Below are 21,610 nucleotides of genomic sequence, written 5' to 3'. Positions count from 1 at the left end.
AATGTTTCTAAAAATTATCGCGTTACATTTTCTAAACAGTAATGTGCTATGGGAACAGTTACTTTTTTAAAAGAGTAACGCGTTACCGTTACTTTTTATATTTTCTTTTACTTTTTGAAAAATTTTCGAAATTTCAGTTTCTTCAATGTAGACCTATTTTCAATGACTGATAACTCGAAAAAAATGGATTTTTTCAATTTTTTTAAGAGAAGAAAAGTTTCAGTTTTTATTAAAAAAATAACAATTTTTTTTAAACAAATAAAGTTTTTTTTAATTTGGCTATGATATTTTTTTAATTTTTTTTAAACATACCTGGAAATACTAAGAAAATTTTGAAAAAAAAAATTTAGAGTGGGCCGATAAGTTTTATTGGTTTAAGTAAACGTTTAAACACCGCGCGCAGCATTTTGCGCATTTTTAAAAATTAAAAAAAATTGTAAAATTGTTAAAAAATTTTTGTTAACATTATTGAAAAGTAAAAGAAAAACTGAAACTTTTCTTCTCTTATCAAAAATTTAAAAAATCCATTTTTTTCGAGTTATCAGTCATTGAAAAAAATTTTCAATTGTTGATAACTTATGAACAATTAACTTTCGAAAAAAATTGGTTAGAGAAAAAATGTTCCTTATTATATGCAGAATTAGGAAAAAAATATTAAAAATTTTTTTTAAATAATTTTGTTTTTCTCATTTTGACCTCATGTATTTGTCGTAAAAATATATAAGATCAAAATGGGAGAAAAACAAAATTATTTTTAAAAAATTTTAAATATTTTTTCCTAGTTCTACACATAATAAGGAACATTTTTTCTTTAAACAAATTTTTTCAAAACTTAATTGTTCATAAGTTAGAAACAATTGAAAAAAATGGGCCATTTTTTTAAATAAATGGTCGAGTAAATGGTCATATCTTTTTCAAAAATCATCGTACACAAATTTTCAAAAAAGCGTTTAAAAGGTGATAAAATAAGCTTTCAAATGCCGTATCGAGAATTAAATTCTGATCATTTCTTCATAACCAAGATCAATTTGAAATTTAAAAAAAAAATGAAAATTTTTTTTGTTATTTTAAACAATTAAACAATGCATTTTTTTTATTTTCTTTTTTGTATCGTTAAAGTCAAAGATATAAGCTTTAAGATGAATATTTGAGGAAGGTTACATCTTTTTTAGAATTAAAGATACAAAACTTTTTGTAAAGCCCTAATATGCTGTAAGGTGGGTAAATATTATTGAGCGGCAGTGTATATATGTATAGTAAATAAATAAAATAAATAAGTCGCATACAATAAAAATTGTTTATCAACAAGTTGACTGTCTATTAAATGTTAAATAAGATTTCTGAGAAATTTAATTAAAATAAAATAAATATAGACTGAATATATACAGGGTGTATCATAACCGGGTGCTATCATGAAAACATGTAATCATAAAATATTCTTTGAGTTTTTACTCAATTAATATTCCCTAACAGCATTCGGATATTCAAGAAATCCTACGAACGATCTAGGGATATCCGGTAATTAGGATATCCATAGATATCCTGAGGACATCGTAGAGATATCCGGCTACGGCTAGGACATTTTGCAAAATTATTCGGCATATTGAATCCGCCATTTTGAATTTTGAAAACTGATATCGGATTTGTAATCAGTAACCCAAATAACCCCTGAGTAACGAGTTTCATGTAAATACAATAATTTTTTTAAAAAATCGTCTGCCATATTGGATTCGCCATTATGAATTTTTAAAAACGGATATCAGATTCGTAATCAGCGACCCAAAAAACCCCTAAGTAATAAGTTTCATGTAAATCCGATAATTTTTTTTTAAAATTCGTCTGCCATATTGGATACGCCATTTTGAATTTTTAAAAAACTGATATTGGTTTCTTAATTAGCGACCCCAAAAACCCTTACGGGTACAATGATTTATAAACTTTGTTGAGTAAAAAAATATACATATATCTGAAAGGGTACAATATTCATTTATGATGTTAATATTCATATATTAAAATTTATAGAGTATTTTTATTTAATCTTAATAATGAAATAAACTATAGAATTAGATAAATATTCATTTCTCGGAATTTATGAGATTTAAATGTTTGTATCATGTTGAATAGAGGGTTTAGAATCAAAACAAAATCCGAGTCTAATTAGTAACGTGTCAGGACACGTAAATGTATTACTATATATTTCTGTTTTTGAGCTTGGAACGAAATAAAATTTCTACTTATTTTTGTTTCTTTCCACAGCACAAAATATAGTAACCTCTTATTTTTGTTTTGTTCCTTGGCACAAATTATAATTACCACTTATTTTGGATTCGTACCTCGGCACGAAATATAATTACCTCGTATTTTTGTTCCGTTCCTCGGCACAAAATAAAATTGCCTCTTATTTTTGTTTCGTGCCGGGACACAAAACAAATTTCTTAAGTAATTCAGTTTCATGCCTCTGGCACGGAACGGAACAAAATTAAAATTGATTTTAGTTCCGTTTCCGGACACATCCCTGATATATATATATATATATATATATATATATATATATATATATACGTTGGAAATTTGTTCCTCTAGAATTATTTGATGTGTATAATAATTTTACAGTATAATAATTAATGCAAAACTTTCCATGGAAAATAGATATAGAAATTAAATTAAATTTATAGCACTAAGAGTGAGGGACAATAAAAATTAAATCACAAAGTACAAGTTCAATCGTTATTTTAAATGCGCGCGAGAAGGCCAACGCGCGACATTATCAAGTTGGATTGGTTTCTTTTGAATGCATAATTAATTGCCATTTGATAGATTAATGGTCCTCGTTTCACTAATTTAAAAAAAAAAATCTCACTTTATTCCCCACCTTGAAAAAAGAAATCGAATTCTCATAATTATACGTTGAGAGAAAAAGAAAGATGATTATTTGCAAATTCGTTAAATATAAAAAGAACCATTGAAATAACAAAATACAAATAACAATATAGGAGTACGAAAACAAATTTGTTTTTTAAAAATAACCCGAAAAAAAAGGAGAGAGCAAAAAAATGAAATTAAAATCGTAAATTTTCGCTAGAGACCGAAATTCAATTTCCTTTTTTTTAATTATTAATTTCAATTTCAGTATAGTTAATTATTTTGGATGCAAATTTGTATATGTGTGTGTATATGGTACTTACGTGGAAAGTCTGCTGGTAGCGTGTCTCTCACGTTCTAAAACAAGCAAAAGAGAAACAATTAGCTATTTATAAAAGGAGATAAATCTTTGAAGAAAATTTACATTTGACAGAGAGCAATAAAATTTAAACTGCTTTCAATTACGTACTTTTCATTACGAACAAAAAAAAAATGTTCCTTACGTAAACTTTAATAATAAAAAAGTTTATTAAAAAAAAAAAAGCAAAAATAAAATATTTATATAACAATTACAATTTTTCTTATTTTCTATTATATACAAACGAGGCAAAATCATTTTCAAACTCGATGGATGTTTACTGAACGAAAGTAAGTAAATAAATACAAACAAACAAAATAAATAAATAAATAATAATATAAATAAATAAACAAATAAATAATAATATAAATAAATAAACAAATAAATAATAATAATCATATAAATAAATATAAATTATTGATTCAACTATAATTTTTTTTTGAGTGTAAATTAAATTTTGGTTTAATCAATTAAGTTGAGTTGAACCAATTTTGATAGAGCCAAATAAATTTTTGCTTGATGTAACCAAAATTTGGTTGTTCCAAACAAATTTTTTTCTAACTGTAAATATTTATTTAAATTTGGTTTAATTAAACTGAATTGAGCCAAATATTCAAATTGAGCCAAATAAATATTTAACGGATGCAACCAAAATTCAGTTGTTCCAAACAAATTATTTTTGGGGTATAGATATGTATTTGGTGGTTTCGAACAATTTTTTTTATCAATATTCGATAATAAATAAGTAAACAATTATTTATGTAAATAAATATCGTTTCGATAATACAAGCAACCAATAATTTGAATAAAATCAATTTTACACTACATTAATAAGAGACTTATCATCAGAAGATTATTATTATTATTATTATTATTGTAGATTGAGACATAAGGAAACATTATTGATATCAGAAATTCGCTAATTAGTCTTCGTTGAATCGATTGATGACAGCATACCAAAGATGGTACATACATATATATATATATATACAATATACAGAGTCTAAAACCGAGACGAGGTGTAATTAAGCTAAAATCGGATCGATAGTTTGAAGCCCAGCTTTTAGTTGCTTAATAGCTTTTGGGTATAATTGGATAACAATGAAATATCCATAGGAGTACAGTAATATGTTTTCGCGAATATATATCGTGTGCACAATGCTGCATATAACATTTCAGTCTATGTATATGTGCAAAGAGATACAGTATATATATATATATATATTCAAACTGTATATTTGAAGAGCAAGCACGCAATACCAACCAATCCATTTGACTTACAACCTTGACCACATTACGCATTCCCTTCCTTTTTAATCGACAAACCTAAACACGTATACTATTTATATTCCTGCATTATCTCTCTCTAATTCATTTTTTTTCTATTTAATTGCTCCTTTTTTATTTTATTCCCATCTTTTTTCATAATTGTATTTGCTTTTAATTAGAAAATTTGTACGATTTTGCTGTACAAATCTATATGTAACTTTTTTTTTTATTGTTTCTTCTTTTGCAAAACTAAAAGCACAGAAAATTAAAAGGCTTTAAAATAAGCTGGAACGCTTATTATTTTAATCCAATTTTGTTTATTTTAATCCATTTTGGTATTAAAATAAGTAAAATTGGATTTAAATAATAAGCGTTGCAGCTTATTTTAATGCCTTTTAATTTTCTGTGCTTGAATTTTAAGGTTATGTTTGATCCATGAATCTTAGAGACCTAGGACTTTGAATTTTGAGGTTATGTTTGTTTTAATACTAATATACACAGAAAATTAAAAGGCATTAAAATAAGCTTCAATGCTTATTATTTTAATCCAATTTTGCTTATTTTAATCCATTTTGGTATTAAAATAAGCAAAATTGGATTAAAATAATAAGCGTTGCAGCTTATTTTAATAACTTATAATTTTCCGTAAGACCGTAATTTTTGGGGGCGCATATGATTAACCCATTAAAAATTATTAGTCAGATTTTTGATTTGAAAGAATTCTATTAATTAATCTTAATTAATGATTAATTATTTCGCTATAGTTCAAAAAGAAATGTATTATATAGGATGCTAGCGGATGCTAGTAAAAACTTTTAATCCCAGAGTGTAACCATAACAACACCCTAAAATAGTTGCTGCTGCATCGAAAAAATATATATGAAGCGATATTCCTCTTGAAAAGGTTCATTGATATATAAAAGCGGTTCTACAATGTCGATCAAGTTGTAAGGTTTGGAGTCGCCCCGAGAATACAATGACCCACGATGAAAATAAGAGAGGGGAAAACGGTAGCTATGAGTAACTCGTGCCAGTGGTTATTGCGTAAGCAATAGAACACACATACGCAAATCATGGGAAAAGGGAATATAAAGTCCCGAGAGAGGTCAATTGGTGGATAGTTTTACTTTAAGGTGCCTTACCGTTTACTATATAGTCTCCAAGGGATCTCAGAAGAGAAAAGGAAGTAACAGAAGAAAAAGAAGAAGAAGAGAGATGCAAAGTGTTCACCGAAAACCTGATAGGAAGTCAGTTTAGCCCTTTCTGACATTATAAATTTACTTTAAAAAAAAAACTAGTACTAGTTTTAGAACTAGCTTCGGTGTTAATTCTCCGGTTATTGATTTTTGCCTGTACCGAGAAGGGATGGACTCGTGTCAGGGTGTAGTGAAACGTGACGAGGCACATGAAAAAAGGGGAAGTCCATATTTTAAAAATGCTTCTTCTTCTTTATTTAAAATTAATATTTGCAATTTTGTTATCTTTTTGAACTGTTACACCTGTTTCAGGTTGACAGGAAAATTACTTGATAACACTATCATAAAAAACAATTGTTAAATGTTTACAAAGAAAAAAACTTAATATCTAAAAAACAGGACTTGCCCCACCACTTCGAAGATGCGCGCGCAACTGATTTGCAATTCAGAACATAACCTAAACGTTTCTAAAATCAGATTTTTAAATACAAATTCTACGATCTTTTTGCCAAAAACCTTAAGGAACCTTTTCAACAACTAAAATTAAATACAGTAAAAAAAACGCTAATTGTTTCGGGGAAAATTCTCATCATACCCCTTCCACCGGGGTAATTATAACATTCATCATATAGGAAACAACTTTCAACAGTTCCCACACCATAAGGATTGAAACTTCCGCTTTCAACATGGCGGCTATCTTAGAAGCAAAACTAAGCTCCAGCTAATTGATTATTCAAGACACACGTTTACGTCCAAACTTAATTAATTTTACCATCAGAAGCTTTCAAAACTAGTGTATACAGTAAAATAGCTAACATTGCAAATTGCCGTTAATTTCTTTTCACAAAAAAAAAACAACCACGTGTTTTGTATTTTCTAAATTCTCATGCCCACCTGAGACAAGAAGGTAACTGACGATACCTTGAAGTACCTCGAACTTGGTATACATCTCAAGAGACTCAACCAGGAAACACTAAAAAGTTTCATTGATGCAAACGTATTTTCTTTTGCCTAATTGATTCACTCTAAAAATATTTCCAATTTTTTTCATATCACCAGATTTTGTATTTTTCTGTAAAAATATGGCAAAATAATTATTGCAAAAAAAATGGCGCGCAAACTACAGCGAATGGCTGTATAAATATTGTGTGCATTCGCAAAGACGCGGCTCGGTTGACTGAGACCGGCGAGCTCTACGAACCCCATCGTCGTCGCAGCCCTATGTGTCGATTCTGATGGTGTATACACGACTGCAACTCAGTAAAGTGGTTGTAGTATAAATGCGTGTGGAGTTTTAGCCTGTGTGTTGAACCGGTACGTTGCGTTTCTGTCGGCCTACAGAAGGCACAGAGCCACACAGCGTTCACCTGCGTTCGCCGATGGCTTTGTTGTGCCCCACTCTTTGGTTCTGTGCCTCCTGGTCTTCCTGTGTATCCGAAACGTGTATGTTTGTTCGTCTTGTAGAATATAGAGACTCTAGTAGTTATAAAATCGTCCTCAAGTTGTAGACTTTCTTCTTCTTTTCCTGCTTCTTCTTCTTCTATATTTTTGGGAGAAGGGAAGGTTATAAGGTCACAAATCCAAAAAAGGGGTTCACTTCTAATATAGAATTCTTAATCAATTCCGGTTCTAATGCTGATGTACACGGCACCTTGTGGGAACAAAAAAATAAAAAGAAATCAAGGGCCTACGCACACCTGGCTTCCAGCTTGTCCTGTTTTTTGAGTTTTTCAACAAGGTTAGAATGAGGATATTATACGCGCAATGGCCAGGTGTTTATTGGATATTGCAAAGGTACTTATTGCAATACATATAAGATCGAAGAGATTATATGCCTCCTTGGAATTAGTTTTTAAATGAATATATATATTCTTCGCGAATGTCAATAAAACAGCTGCGAGATAGTTGTTTCATAAAAGGGAAATTTGCCTTAAGGAAACTTCAAAGTTTGTTTAATGATTAACTTGAACAATTTGTATTGTTATGCTTATGCTTTTAAATTTTAATTTTTAGGCAGGGTTTTCTGTACTATTCGAAGTCTTCTGCAAGAACAGATAATTCTGATTTTACATGACCATACTGTTACTGATTCTGATCCAGACAAGGTTTGTAGAATTAGTTGGAAATGCTTCTAAATTTTATTTTTGGGTAGAACTTTCTGTTCTTTTCGAAGTCTTTTGCCGGAACAAATTTTTCTGGTTTTGTAAAGCTATTGTTTCTGATTTTTATTGCTTCCGATGCATCTAGACAAAGGTTTCTAAATACTGGTTATGCTTCTAAATCTTTCTGTTTTAGGCAAAAATTTCTGTATTTTTTAAAGTCTTCTTTTGCTATAACATATTTTTCTGGTTTTGTACAGCCACTGTTTCTGTTTCTGATTGTTTCCGATGCATCCAGACAAGATTTATGAATTCTGGTTATGCTTCTAAATCTTCCTACTTTAGGCCGAAATTTTGTGAACATTTCGAAGTCTTCTTTTGCCAGAACAGATCTTTCTGATTTTGTACAGCCACTGTTTCTGTTTCTGATTGTTTCCGATGCATCCAGACAAGGTTTATGAATATGTTGGTTATGCTTCTAAATACTCCTAAATTAGGAAAAAGTTTCTGTACCTTTCAAAGTTTTCTTCTGCCCTAACAGCTCTTTTTGATTCTATTTAGCCACTGTTTCCGATTCCGATTATTTCAGATGTATACAAGGTTTTTAGTAGACCATCCGTTAATTTTCCTATTAAATCCACTACAGATTTTGTAATTCTCCTTATATTAGTCTTCTTTTACGCTACGGGATAAATGATCAGGCATCCAGGTAGCAGCCAATTGCCACATGACCTTCTCGACATGCAGCATCTCCCTTTCCCAAAGATGATCAAGCAACCTTCACAGTAATTAAGCCCGCTGATCATTTAATCTCTCTAATTGGTATTAAATCTTATCCTTCATATAAAAGCAACTACTTAATTTTATCTTTTGGTAAATATCAAAGTATTTCAAAGGTAAATCTTATTCTCAAAAATTTTCTACAAAGTAATATCAAAAAAAAAAAAAAATAATGCAAACAAGAGGACAAATAGAAGATAAAAACGACAGGAAAGAGGATGTAAACTGTGGCCTCTGTTACTAAACAGATATAAACTGTGAGAGAGACAGGTTAGACATATGCGATAAGTCGATAAATACGTTTATCTCGATAGTGATGTGGCTAATGTAAACACAGTGGTGTATCATTATAAGAAGAGATTACAAAAGTGAAAGATCATATTGAGTATATATATGTGTACGTATATTTCAAAGAGAGGACATGTGTCCACATCGTATAAGCGTGGCACACGCCACTATAGGCGGTCGAGACTACACCTGTTTTTCGGTGCAAGATCTGGTCAGACCACCTTGCCCCGAACCTGTAGGAATCGACTCCCTATATATACTCCTTCACCTCCCTTTTCTTTCTTTGTTTTTTTTTTCCCTTCTCTTTTTTATTTCTTTGCCTTTTTCTTTCTTCTTCTTCTTCTTCTCTCCAACATTGGCGACTGGATGATCGGAAGTTCACCTCCCCCCATCAAGAAAAGGGATGCCAATAAACCAGTATTTTCGTCTCGTTTCACTCTCGAAACTTTTTTCATAGGCTCCTATACATACTAAGAGAGATCCCTCTTTCAAATTAAGGCGATAAAAACGCATAAATTCAAAAGACCACCGATATTCAGTCAACAACTTTACATTGAGGGAACAATATTAATATTTGCTTCGAATTATTTTCTGATTCTAATTTGTAATTTTAAGGAATTTGTCAATATGAAAGGTGACTATTATTGCCATTACATCAAAACTGAAAGTGCTAGAAAAATGAGTCCATGGTCGAGACCGTTTGTTTATAATCACATTTTGCGAAAGTGTTTCTTTATTATTCCAACAAAAAGGAGAGAGAGAGAGAAACATTTTCGAATTCTCGACATTTCCTTTCTTTTTCTATTTCAAAAATAGATATATCAATTAAAAATTATGATTGGTACTATATTTTCTAGAAAAAAAAAGAAGAAGTGACAGTAAGAATTGTGATTCCGACAACAAACAGGTGAATTTGCACGACGCGGTTTCCTGGGTGATTATATTATATACCGTGCAATGCAGACGACATTTTGCAACGTCATGATTTCCAAGGATGAAGAGCCATAATCGAGAAAGGCCAACGTGCTAAATTACCACGATTCATTCTTATTAGAAGCTATTTTATATATAAAATTCCACAACATATATATATACACAACAATGGTGGATCAATTCATTTCGAGAATGTTTTTGAAAATTGGGTCAACGGACATATGTACATGTTGCAAGAGCTTCCTTCCTCTCTTTTTTTTTTTATTCTCAATTGAATCCACCCTTTTCTTTCTTGTGTTGCCTTTTATCAAACTAAGGGGTCGAACATTTACCGCACGAATGTGTGTATATATGTATACAATCCTCGTTTCTCGCAGGATCTTTATTGCATGTATTCTTGCAGCAGCAGCAGCAGTAGCAGGCCAACTTTGAAATGAGTGTGGTTGCTCGTTGCTATGCCATTATCATAAACTTGACGAGGCTATTACTAGGTGCTGTTGCAGTGTTGGTTGCGTCGTACATTTGGTTCTTAGAAATGCTGCGCTTACTGTCGCTAGACGCAGTAATTTTTGATGACCTTCAAAGTCACTTCTGAACAAATTAGAAAAAGGAAATTCTCATCTTGGTGTTTTCAAGTTTCGTTTTTCTTATATCAAAAAAACAAAAAGAAATTGAATTTCAGTGCAACGACATTAGGGATAAAATACGGATATAAGATCTATTTAATAAAAAAAAATTCATGGAAAGAATTATCAAATAAATATTTCCTTAAAGCAAATAATTTCTTATTTGAGACAATTGAATTTTATATTACAAATACAGAAATTATTGGTTCAAATGCATTTTATTTAGTACAAATAAAAATTATTTTGGCACAAATCAAAATTTTGGGTACAAATCAAAATTTTGTGTACAAATATAGTTTATTTGGTATACAAATACAGTAAATAAACTGTATTTGTTGCAAAAATTGTATTTGTATCATAAATTATTTGGTACAAATACAGTTTATTTAGTACCAATAAAAATTATTTGGCACAAATCAAAATTTTGGGTACAAATCAAAATTTTGTGTACAAATATAGTTTATTTGATACAAATACAGTAAATAAACTGTATTTGTTGCAAAAATTGTATTTGAATCATAAATTATTTGGTATAAATACAGTTTATTTAGTACCAATAAAAATTATTTGGCACAAATCAAAATTTTGGGTATACAAATCAAAATTTTGTGTACAAATATAGTTTATTTGGTACAAATACAGTTTATTTAACACAAATAATTAATTGGTACAAATATATAATTATTTGGTACTCATAAAAATTATTTATGATGGAAATAAATATTTGTGCTTGATAATTTCCCTATTAAAAATTGACTACTGTCGCATTACTATATCGTAGTAGTAAAAAATAATAGTAAGGAACAAAATCGAAAATACAAAAGAATAAAAAATGATGATAATAATGCAATTCAAATTTCATTGATGCTCATTCGAAAATATTGATGGGAAATGAAACAATTGTGTCTATATACTATATATATGTCGAAAAGTACGGCGCTTCCAATAAATAAAAGCTGAATGCAATACAGAAATGGAAAAATGAGGGTAAATTAACCCTTATCGCGTAACACATGTGTCCCAGCTTTTATGAGAACAGATGGCTCATGCGAATCCCCCAAATGCCGTTGTACTGATTTTCATTTCGTATTCTGCACTTCGAAAAAAAAAAGTTATTTATGTTTCTGCAAAATATATATCAGAGCATATTATAAATTGAAGTTTTCATAAAATTTTTTTTTTTTTGGCATTTCCTTTTAAAAATTATTTCCAATTTTCTCTAAAATATATTTTTATGTTGCATTTTGGAAATACGATTTGAACATTTATAGTTTTTTCGAAAAAAAAGTAACTGCGCCTAATTAAATTGAAGAAGGTTACCCAAGAAACGAGTCTAGTAACAGGAAATCAATGGACTTCAACATGAAATTATCGTTCAGTCACGTTAGGTTGATGGTTTTAGCCGAACGCGAATATATATACGAGGGGCCAATCATTTGCCGAGGGAATAACAATATATATAAACTTGAGGTAGGCAAAAAAAAAAAAAAAAGAAAAAAAATATTTCTGAAACAAATTTTAGTGCGGCTCGTGTCTCACGCGATCAATCGCAAAAGATGGATAAGTTGATTGGTTGGCATTGGGCCTCCTGCTGATTAATCGATACCTCTCGAAGGTCATAACCAACACATACATTTATTGCTATAAGGGAACAAAAGTTGCAGCTTATATAGCGTTTAATAGGATTCAACGCTATGAGCAAAAAATGCAAATGTGAAAGGAAAAAAGAGAGAAAGAGAGACCTGTCCCTAGGCTCTCGTCTCTTATGTAACACGTTTTACATTATTTTTTTTCTTTCCGAGAAAGTCACGACTATTTTCTAAATTCATTTTCAGCAAAAAAAAAAGGTGCATCCGTTATGTCACAATAACAATAAAAAAAAATCTGCAAACTACATAATCATAATTATTTTTTTTGTAATAATTAATAATCAGTTAATAATAATAGGCAATAATAAATTAATAATTAATTAATAATAATAAATTAATAATTAATTAATAATAATAAATAGTTGTTCGATTCGATTTTGATTAAAAATGTTATTTAATGGACAAAACCGCAAAGCAATATTGACAATATGTGGGTCATAAGATGATAGAGAAGTAAATCTAAAATTGTGTCAAGTTCGTCAGTTGTCGTGTTGTTTATCCACTCAACAAAGAAATAACAATAAATATAAATCATATATGTAAAGAGAGAGGGGGAATAGAAAAAAAACACATCTTCAACAACTCTCTTGTTGGGTTTTCTTGTCAACTTTTCTTTTATAAAAGTTCAGTTTGTTTGATGTTGATAAGATGCTACATAAAAAAAAGAGAAAGAGAGAATATTTTGCGAATAATAAATACAAAATTTCTCCTCATTTGTCAATGAATCGTAAATCATGAAAAATTTCCAAAACTTTCTTATTTTAAAATCCAAATTTCACTTATATAAAAAAAAATATTACTACTATACAAAAAATTATTTATTTGGCTTAAATAAATCGGTTATTTGGTTATTAACAAATATAATTGAATCAAATAAATATTTAATTGTATCAAATAAATATTTTTTTATAGCAAATAAATATTTTTTATATCAAATAATTATTTTTTATATCAAATAAATATTTAGCTGGACCAAATAATTTCTGTATTTAAAATAAATACCATAATTGAATTTAATAAAAATAAATATCAATTATTTTAATTTATTATTAGTTATTGAATTATTATTATTATTACAAGTGTTTAATTAAAAAATTCTCTTTTTTCTCGAATAAAAAAATTTTTCCTAAAGGGAAACGAAAAATTTAATTAAAAATTTACCGATAGGAGAAAAGAACTTTTTTTTTCCCCCGATATGAAAACAATGATGTTTATAGTGATATACTTTATGAATGTACATTCGTTTGAAATGGCCACTATGACTTATTGGTGTGTGCACGTGCACGTCATGAAGACCGGAGGGTCATCGACTTCCTTCATCGTGACTCGAAAAGTCGATGACTGATTAAGAGAAAATGATTTGACTCTCCTTTTCTATTCTTATATTCCTTTTTTTTTATCAAAAATAAATCCACTTTTTGGATTAAAAAAATCTCTTCGAAATTTAGTCAAATTTATTTATTATTTTTATTATTAATTAAATTGTGGAACTTAAAAATTTGACTATAATAAATAAATTAATTATTTAATTAGCAAGTGTGAATTAACTTAAATTAGTTATTATCATAATGAGATTTTTCTAATACACCCACTTGGAAAGATTCCCCGGAAAGTGCCCCCTGGAGGTTCTATCAGAATTCCGCCGGAACTTCCAACGTAATTCTATCGGAGTTCCAAAGAATTTCCGATGGGATTCCGACTGAATTCTGACGGAATTCCGACGGAATTAGGATTCTAAAAATTTTGAAAAAAATTAATCGGAATTTAGTCAGAATTCCGTCGGAATCCCATCCGAAATTCTTTGGAATTTCGATGGAATACCGACGGAACTTCCAACGTAATTCCAAAGAATTTCCGATGGGATTCCTACTGAATTCCGACGGAATTAGGATTCTAAAAATTTTGAAAAAAATTAATCGGAATTCCATCAGAATTCCGTCGGAATCCCATCCGAAATTTTTTGGAACTCCGATGGAATTCCGACGGAACTTCCAACGTAATTTCATCGGAGTTCCAAAGAATTTCCAATGGGATTCCGACGGAATTCCGACTCTACAAATTTTGAAAATATTAATCGGAATTCCGTCGGAATCCCATCGGAAATTCTTTGGAACTCCGATGGAATTCCGACGGAATTACGTTGGAAATTCCGTCGGAATTCTGATAGAACCTCCAGTGGGCACACTTTCCGGGGAATCTTTCCAAGTGGGCAAGGACAATAGAAATTTTTTTTTTTTTTTTTTTTCAAGAGAGAGAAAGAGATGTATATATGCAGTTTAGTTGTAAACGAGGAAAAAAGTTACAATGACGATAAGTGTGGTCGGTGTCATATACTTTGAGTTTAATGATTCGAAGACACGCGTTGTGGGCATACAGTCACATACATATATATATATATATAACAACATTGTTGTGACACGACTCCTTGTCCCCTCAAGTTATCGTTGTCGTTCCAAATAATGGACAACTTTCTGGTATAGTTAGAGATGCTCAGATACAAATAAAGAATGAAAAAAAAATGCCGAGGAAATTCCTCTTTCTACCAAAAAAAAACTTCCATTGAAATAACAGAAAAAAAACTGTTTTTTTTTTTAAACACAAAACTACCTGCCCGCAGCTTCCACATTTAACGATAAATACCACTTAACATAAATTACTCCACAACCGCAATAACAAATTTCCACTTTTTACAAATTAAAAATTTTTTTTCTCAATAAAATCCCTTTTTTTCTAACGATAAAAAAAATTAATTTTTACTTTGGGGAAAAAATGAATAATAAATAGAAAATAATAAATAAATAAATAAAAAATATATACAATGAATGAATTAAGAATCTATTTTTTCGTTTCGAAGATTTTCTTGTATTTTGCACACGGAACGCGTCGATTACGAGCTACGGAAGGTTTTGCGGGCAAAATTAGATTACGTAAAATTAGATACCGCAAAGCGCCGCGCATAAGCGAGGATGTACGAATTCGTTCAAATCTTTCGAGACGCAGCGAAACATATAATAATTGAGCAGTTTCTCCTCCTGGACATTTGGAAATTATCTCCCCTCACACACATAAACACCGAATATCGAGAACCCTTTTTTCGAACACACTAATTATAAGCGTCGCAAAATTCTCAAAAAAAAATCTCACACACCTATTTTAAAGAAAAAAAAATACACGAGCCATAATCGATGAAAATTAATTCTAAAAAATTGATTTAAAAATTAATTCAAAACTTGATTCAAAATTAATTACAAAAAAAAATATCGATAAAATGGAAAATGTTTTTTCTTTTTTGAAAATAAAAAGAACGATAATTTCATTAAAAGTGAGAATATTATTTAGACTACAAATTTTAATTTCACGTTGAAGAGCGAATTTTACATTACACCCGCGCTAAACGTTATTCACGGTGTGCTTTCGAGGTTCACAGCGTCCTGCTGAGCTTAACAAGCTATACGGAATTCCGCATCGTGTCATGAGAGAGATCCAAAACCAGCTTTAGAGGCAACGGTTTTAATAAGAAAATGGGAGCGACACTTTTCTCTGCAACTTCCTTTTCTCGTTCGTATCTTTCCCCCCCCCCTTTTTTTTTGTTTTGTTTATTTTAAGAGAAAAGTATCTTATATCACGAGTAATTCACTTAGCGTCTCTCTGCAATTCATTTGTTTCTTTTGCTCGATTTTTTTTTAATTTCTCTTTTTTTCCATTTTAACATTTCAATTATACTTTTTTTCGCACCTCTTTTTAATTTGAATTAGTAAAAGTTTAATTTTAACTATATAACGATGGAAGTACCCAAATGATATCACTGAGAAAAAAAATTTAGTGTTTGCAAACAAAATTGTTTGGTTACACTCGAAAAAAAAATTTATTTGATTCAAATACCGGTGTATTTGGTTATTATCAAATAAATATTTACTTGAATCAAATATTTCTTATATCTGAATCAAATATATAATATTTGAATCAAATATATAATATTTGAATCAAATATATAATATTTGAATCAAAAATTTCAGTATTTAAAGCAAATATCATTTATTTGATTCAAATAAGAAATATTTGATTCAAGTAAATATTTATTTGATAATAACCAAATACACCGGTATTTGAATCAAATAAATTTTTTTTCCATTGTAGGCAATTTTGGTTCTTGTAAGCAAATTTTGGTTAGCTGAAACAAAGTCCTAGAGTTATCTCAACCAAACATTTGGTTTGGGCCAACAAAATTATTTGGTTGAACATTTTTAAATTCCAACCAAAATTTCGTTACGACAAACAAAATATTCACAAATATTTTAATTGCGGATAAATATAAATTCAATGTTAAATTGATAATAAATAAATAAAAAAAGACAAAAAGAAAAGAATAAAATTTTTAATTTTACAAAAAAAAACTATTTGTTTGATCAACCAAACATTTTTGTTTACCAATAACAAAAAAAATTTGGTTGAGCTAACCAAACATTTTTATTATGCCAACAAAAAACAATCAACCAAATTTTTTGGTTGACTCAAACAAATAATTTGGTTGATTCAAACAAATAATTTGGTTGACTCAAACAAATAGTTTCGTTGACTCAAACAAATAGTTTGGTTGACTCAAACAAATAATTTGGTTGCTTAAATACCAACAAAATTTTTTTGTTGGCCCAACCAAATTTTGGTTGCTCTGACTAAACATTTTTCTCAGTTTACGAAATAAATAATTATTAACATAGTAAAATAATTATATAAATTATTTATTTATTTTTTTTAATAATTATTATTATTATCAAATATTATTCCGATTCAAGTGAATTACTTAACTATTATCAAATAAATATTTATTTGTGGCCAATATTTATTTATTTATTTAAAATTTTTAAAAAAATTTTTACTAATTCAGATTTTGAGAGTATATTCAATTGTTTTTTACTGTTTTTTATTTTTTTTCCACTTTGTATCAAGTGTTTTTTTCTTTTTTTTTGCCTCTATCTTTATATAGGATTTTCCTTCTTCTTCGACAATATTTCACCTCAATTCACTTCATATCTTATTCTATCTTTCTTTTCTTCTTTCTTGTCCATAATTTTTTAAAAAAGTAAAGAAACTCTCCTTCTGTTCTTCACACCATAAAAGCCCCAGTGGTCGTAAATTCTTACGCCTCGAGAACGACAAGAAACACAATTGCTTCTGCATTTACTTGAACGATATTTCTACTGTTCAAGACAAGGGTCATTCGCTAAATTTGGCACCACACACACACACACATACGTCATCTAATAAATATTTAACGAATGAGTTTCGGAATATACATCAGAAAATCATTTTTATTAGAATATACGAATATATCCCTTTATAATATTAATATATAAAAAAAAGGTTAATAAAACAAATAAATAAATAACAAAATAATAAAAAAATAACAACGAAAGTAAATAAAAAAAAAATAACAAAAATAAATAAATAACAAAATAATAAAAAAATAACAACTAAAGTAAATAAAAAAATAATAACAAAAATAAAAAAATAACAACGAAAGTAAATAAAAAAAATAACAAAAATAAATAAATAACAGAAAATAATAAAAATAAATAAATATTTTTTAATTATTTGACATTTCAAACTAAATTATTTATTTTATTTATTTATTTTATTTATTAAGAACGGAAAAAAAGATTTCGTTAAAAAAACGATTTAACATTTAAATTTATTTGTTTAAATAAAAGTATAAATCAATATTTTATGTAAATTGAAGAAAAATATATTTTTTTTTTTTTGCTGCCAAATTATGCAAATAAAAGACAGAAGTTGAAATATAACGGAAAATTATGTAGATATATATGGTACAAAAATAAGACGTCAATTTAATTTTTACTGGTTGAAAATGATTTTATATTCGCGCGGGAGAATATATAAATTATTTATTCTCAATAAAAAGGAGATGATTTTTTTTTTCTTACCCTCCCTTTTGAATAAAATTTTCCATAAGGTAACTCGCAATTAAATTATATTCTTAAAAAGAGTGTTTTTCAAAATTCGTGTAACATCGACGCGCGAGGTCGCTACTTAATGGCCATGGTTATTAAGGACAAGGAGAGTAGATGAATGACAAAAAAAAAAAAAAAAAAAAAACACTTGTCAATAAAATTTATATAAACTTTGTCCCGTTCTATACTAAATCACAATTTTTCCATTATTACCAAATAAACTATTTTTATATTTTCTAATATTTTATATTAACTATTATTTTTTACTGAAATTTTTAATTTTTTAACTTTATTTTCTTTAATTTCTTTTCACTATTTTTTCTTATTATAAATAATAATTGAATAATTTTTAATTCAATTTTTCTTTTAAATCTCTTTCTAATATTTTTTATTAACATTTTTTTTTTACTCTTTTTTTTATTAACGTTATTTTTATTTTAACGTCGTTTATACGAATTTGTTAGACTGAAAAAAATTTATTTGATTCAAATAAAATTGGTTACTTGACTAAATTTTTTTTTGAACCAAATAATATTTATTTCATTCAATAAAATTTTATATTTGTTTCAAATACAGAAATTATTGGTGTAAATACAGCTTATTTGATACATGGAAAAAAATCTTCATCTGGAACAGAGATAATGTTTTACTACAACAGCGAAAGTTTTTGCTATTCTAGAGAAACATATCGCTGTTTTAGGTAAACATTTTTTTTTGTAACAAATTAAATATTTATTTGAAACAAATAAAAATTACTTGATGCAAATATTTATTTTATACAAATAAATATTTATTTAATAATAAAAGTAACCGATTATTTGAATTAAATAAAAAATTTTTTCTATGAATAAAAAATTCAAAATTCAAAATTCAAAATTTAAAAAAGAATAATAATAATTTTTAATTCAATTTTTCTTTTAAATCTCTTTCTAATATTTTTTATTAACATTTTTTTTACTCTTTTTTTTATTCATTAACGTTTATACGAATTTGTTAGACTGGAAAAAATTTATTTGATTCAAACAAAATCGGTTACTTGACTAAATTTTTTTTTTTGAACCAAATAATATTTATTTCATTCAATAAAATTTTATATTTGTTTCAAATACAAAAATGATTGGTTTAAATACAGCTTATTTGGTACATGGAAAAAAATCTTCATCTGGAACAGCGATAATGTTTCACTAAAACAGCGAAAGATTTTGCTATTCTAGAGAAACATATCGCTGTTCCAGCTAAACATTTTTTTTTTCGTAACAAATTAAATATTCATTTAATACAATTAAATATTTATTTGAAAAAAATAAAAATTTCTTGATACAAATATTTATTTTATACAAATAAATATATTTGTTACAAATAAATATTTATTTAATAATAAAAGTAACCGATTATTTGAATTAAATAAAAAAAATTTTTTCTATGAATAAAAAATAAAAAATTAAAGATTAAAAATTTAAAAAAGAAGCTCTTCAAAAGAATTCACAAATGAATAAGAAATCAATTTATTTAGTTCTAATTAAAAAATTTTAATTTAATTCCCCATTAAAATTATTATAAATTATTCTATAACAATAGCAAAAAAAATAACTGTAAATTTCGAAAAGAAATAAATAAATAAACATTTAATCAGAAAAGTGAAGAAAAAAAAATCAATATTTGCATTAAATGATTAGGATGAAAATGCACTCTCTCACTCTCCCTATATAGCCGCGAGCGAACTTTAATTGATGGAACAATCTGTTTGATGGGAGCATTAACAATTAACGAGTCTCTCATTGCAGAGAAAGAAGCAGTGTTTTGTGTGCGGTACGTGAGGTAGAAATGGGGGGAGGGGGGTTTGAGGTGAGAGGGTTGATAAAGGAAGGGAAGAAAAAGAGGTCTCTTTACTGCAAAACGGGAGGGTAACTCTCCTTCCCCCTCTCTCTCTCTCTCTTTCACTCTCTTTCTCTCATTTTCTCTCTTTCTCTCGTTGCTCAGATGCACGTGACTATCGCGAGGTTTTTCCGTCAACTCAGGAGACGTGCTTCGTTATTTTTCTTGCAAAAAAAAAAAAAAAAAAAAAGAGAAAAAAAACTGGTAATTTCGTGAAAAACTTTAAAATTCCTGTTACATAGAAAAACGAGAGACTTGTATATATATATTACAACCTATATATAAGAAATATTACCAGCAGTTTGGTAAAAAAAAAAAAAAAAAATGCAACATAATTATTGACCAAAGATAAAATCACTTTAATTTCATTTCTTTCAGTCATATTTTTCTTCATTTTTCATCGCTCTTTATATTATTTCTCTTATCGTTCTTACTATCTTTCTTCATTTTGCACGTCTACTTATTGGGGTTTTTTTTTCTTTTTTTTGAAAAAAAAAATTCATTTCGTCAAATTTCTTTTTTCGCGTTTTATTTTTATTTAATTATATTAAGCCGATTAAGCTAATTAATCTGATTAATTTCTTTTATAAATAATTAGTAATTAGTAATAATTAATAATTAATAGGAAATATTTATTAATAATAACTGTTATTTATTTATTAATTACCTACTGATTATTAATTAATTAATATATTATTATTAATATTATTTAATTAGTATTACTATTAATATTATTTAATATCACAGAAAATTAAAAGGCATTAAAATAAGTTGCAACGCTTATTATTTTAATCTAATTTTACTTATTTTAATCCATTTTGGTATTAAAATAAGCAAAATTGGATTAAAATAATAAGCGTTGCAGCATATTTTAATGTCTTTTAATTTTCTCTGATTCAATTAGTTATTAATATTTAATAGTCAATACAAATAGTAATTAGTATTATTAATGGTAATTAACAATTAATACCTAATTAGTAAGAATATTATTAATTATTATTGTTAATATATATTTTTTATTATTATATATTAATTAATTTATTACTAATTATTAGGAAATAATTTATTTTATTGTCTCTTTTATATTATTATTATTTATTATTTAATTAGTAATTAATATTTAATAATAATTAACAACTAATGCTAAAAAATAACGAATAGTAATAATTACTAATAGTAATTAATAAATAATACCAAATTAGTTAGTATATTATTAATTATTATTATTAATATATTTTTTCATTATTATATACATATTATTTTATTTATTATCTATTATCTATTATTATTATTATTATTATTATTATTATTATTATTATTATTATTTTTATTATTATTTATTAATAATTAATATATTTTATCTTTCTCCCCTTTTTAATTTAGCATCTTTTTTTTATCTATTTTCTGAATTCCCATTGTCTGAATTTTTGAAATATCAAATATCTTCCATTGTATATATATATTTTTTAATTACTCAAATAGATGTATCTTTTTTTTATGAAAATGGTGCATTCTATATAAAAAATCTCTGACGAGAGAGAGAGGAGCTTTCTATCTTCTTTTTTATTTATACTCGAGAAGACTTGTTTTTCCTTGACGATGACAGAAAGTGGTTCGAGAAAATTCGCGTTTGTAATTTATAAGCTGTTAAAAGCCACTTTCTTTTTGGTACCTCTTTAAAACCAAATATAATAATATATAAGGAA

At 27.5% G+C, this 21,610-nt stretch overlaps 1 protein-coding gene across 7 annotated transcripts in view; it reads right to left on the bottom strand.

Annotated features, from left to right (window-relative positions):
* The window catches only part of LOC127282010 (AF4/FMR2 family member 4-like), a 225,096-nt gene that overhangs the window by 37,865 nt on the left and 165,621 nt on the right, over positions 1-21,610 (bottom strand). For all 7 annotated transcript variants that reach the window (XM_051306070.1, XM_051306069.1, XM_051306071.1 and 4 more), the window contains one exon: positions 3,186-3,219. In XM_051306070.1, the coding sequence (XP_051162027.1) occupies positions 3,186-3,219 (34 nt within the window). The remainder of the gene's footprint in view (positions 1-3,185; positions 3,220-21,610) is intronic.

Source organism: Leptopilina boulardi, unplaced genomic scaffold, assembly GCF_019393585.1.
Source record: "Leptopilina boulardi isolate dan_hultmark-lab unplaced genomic scaffold, ZJU_Lbou_2.1 LbouV2_278, whole genome shotgun sequence".
In the NCBI taxonomy this organism is placed as follows: Eukaryota; Metazoa; Arthropoda; class Insecta; order Hymenoptera; family Figitidae; genus Leptopilina; species Leptopilina boulardi.
The sequence above is the reverse complement of the archived record's forward strand: the minus strand, read 5'-3'. Positions and strand labels throughout refer to the sequence as shown.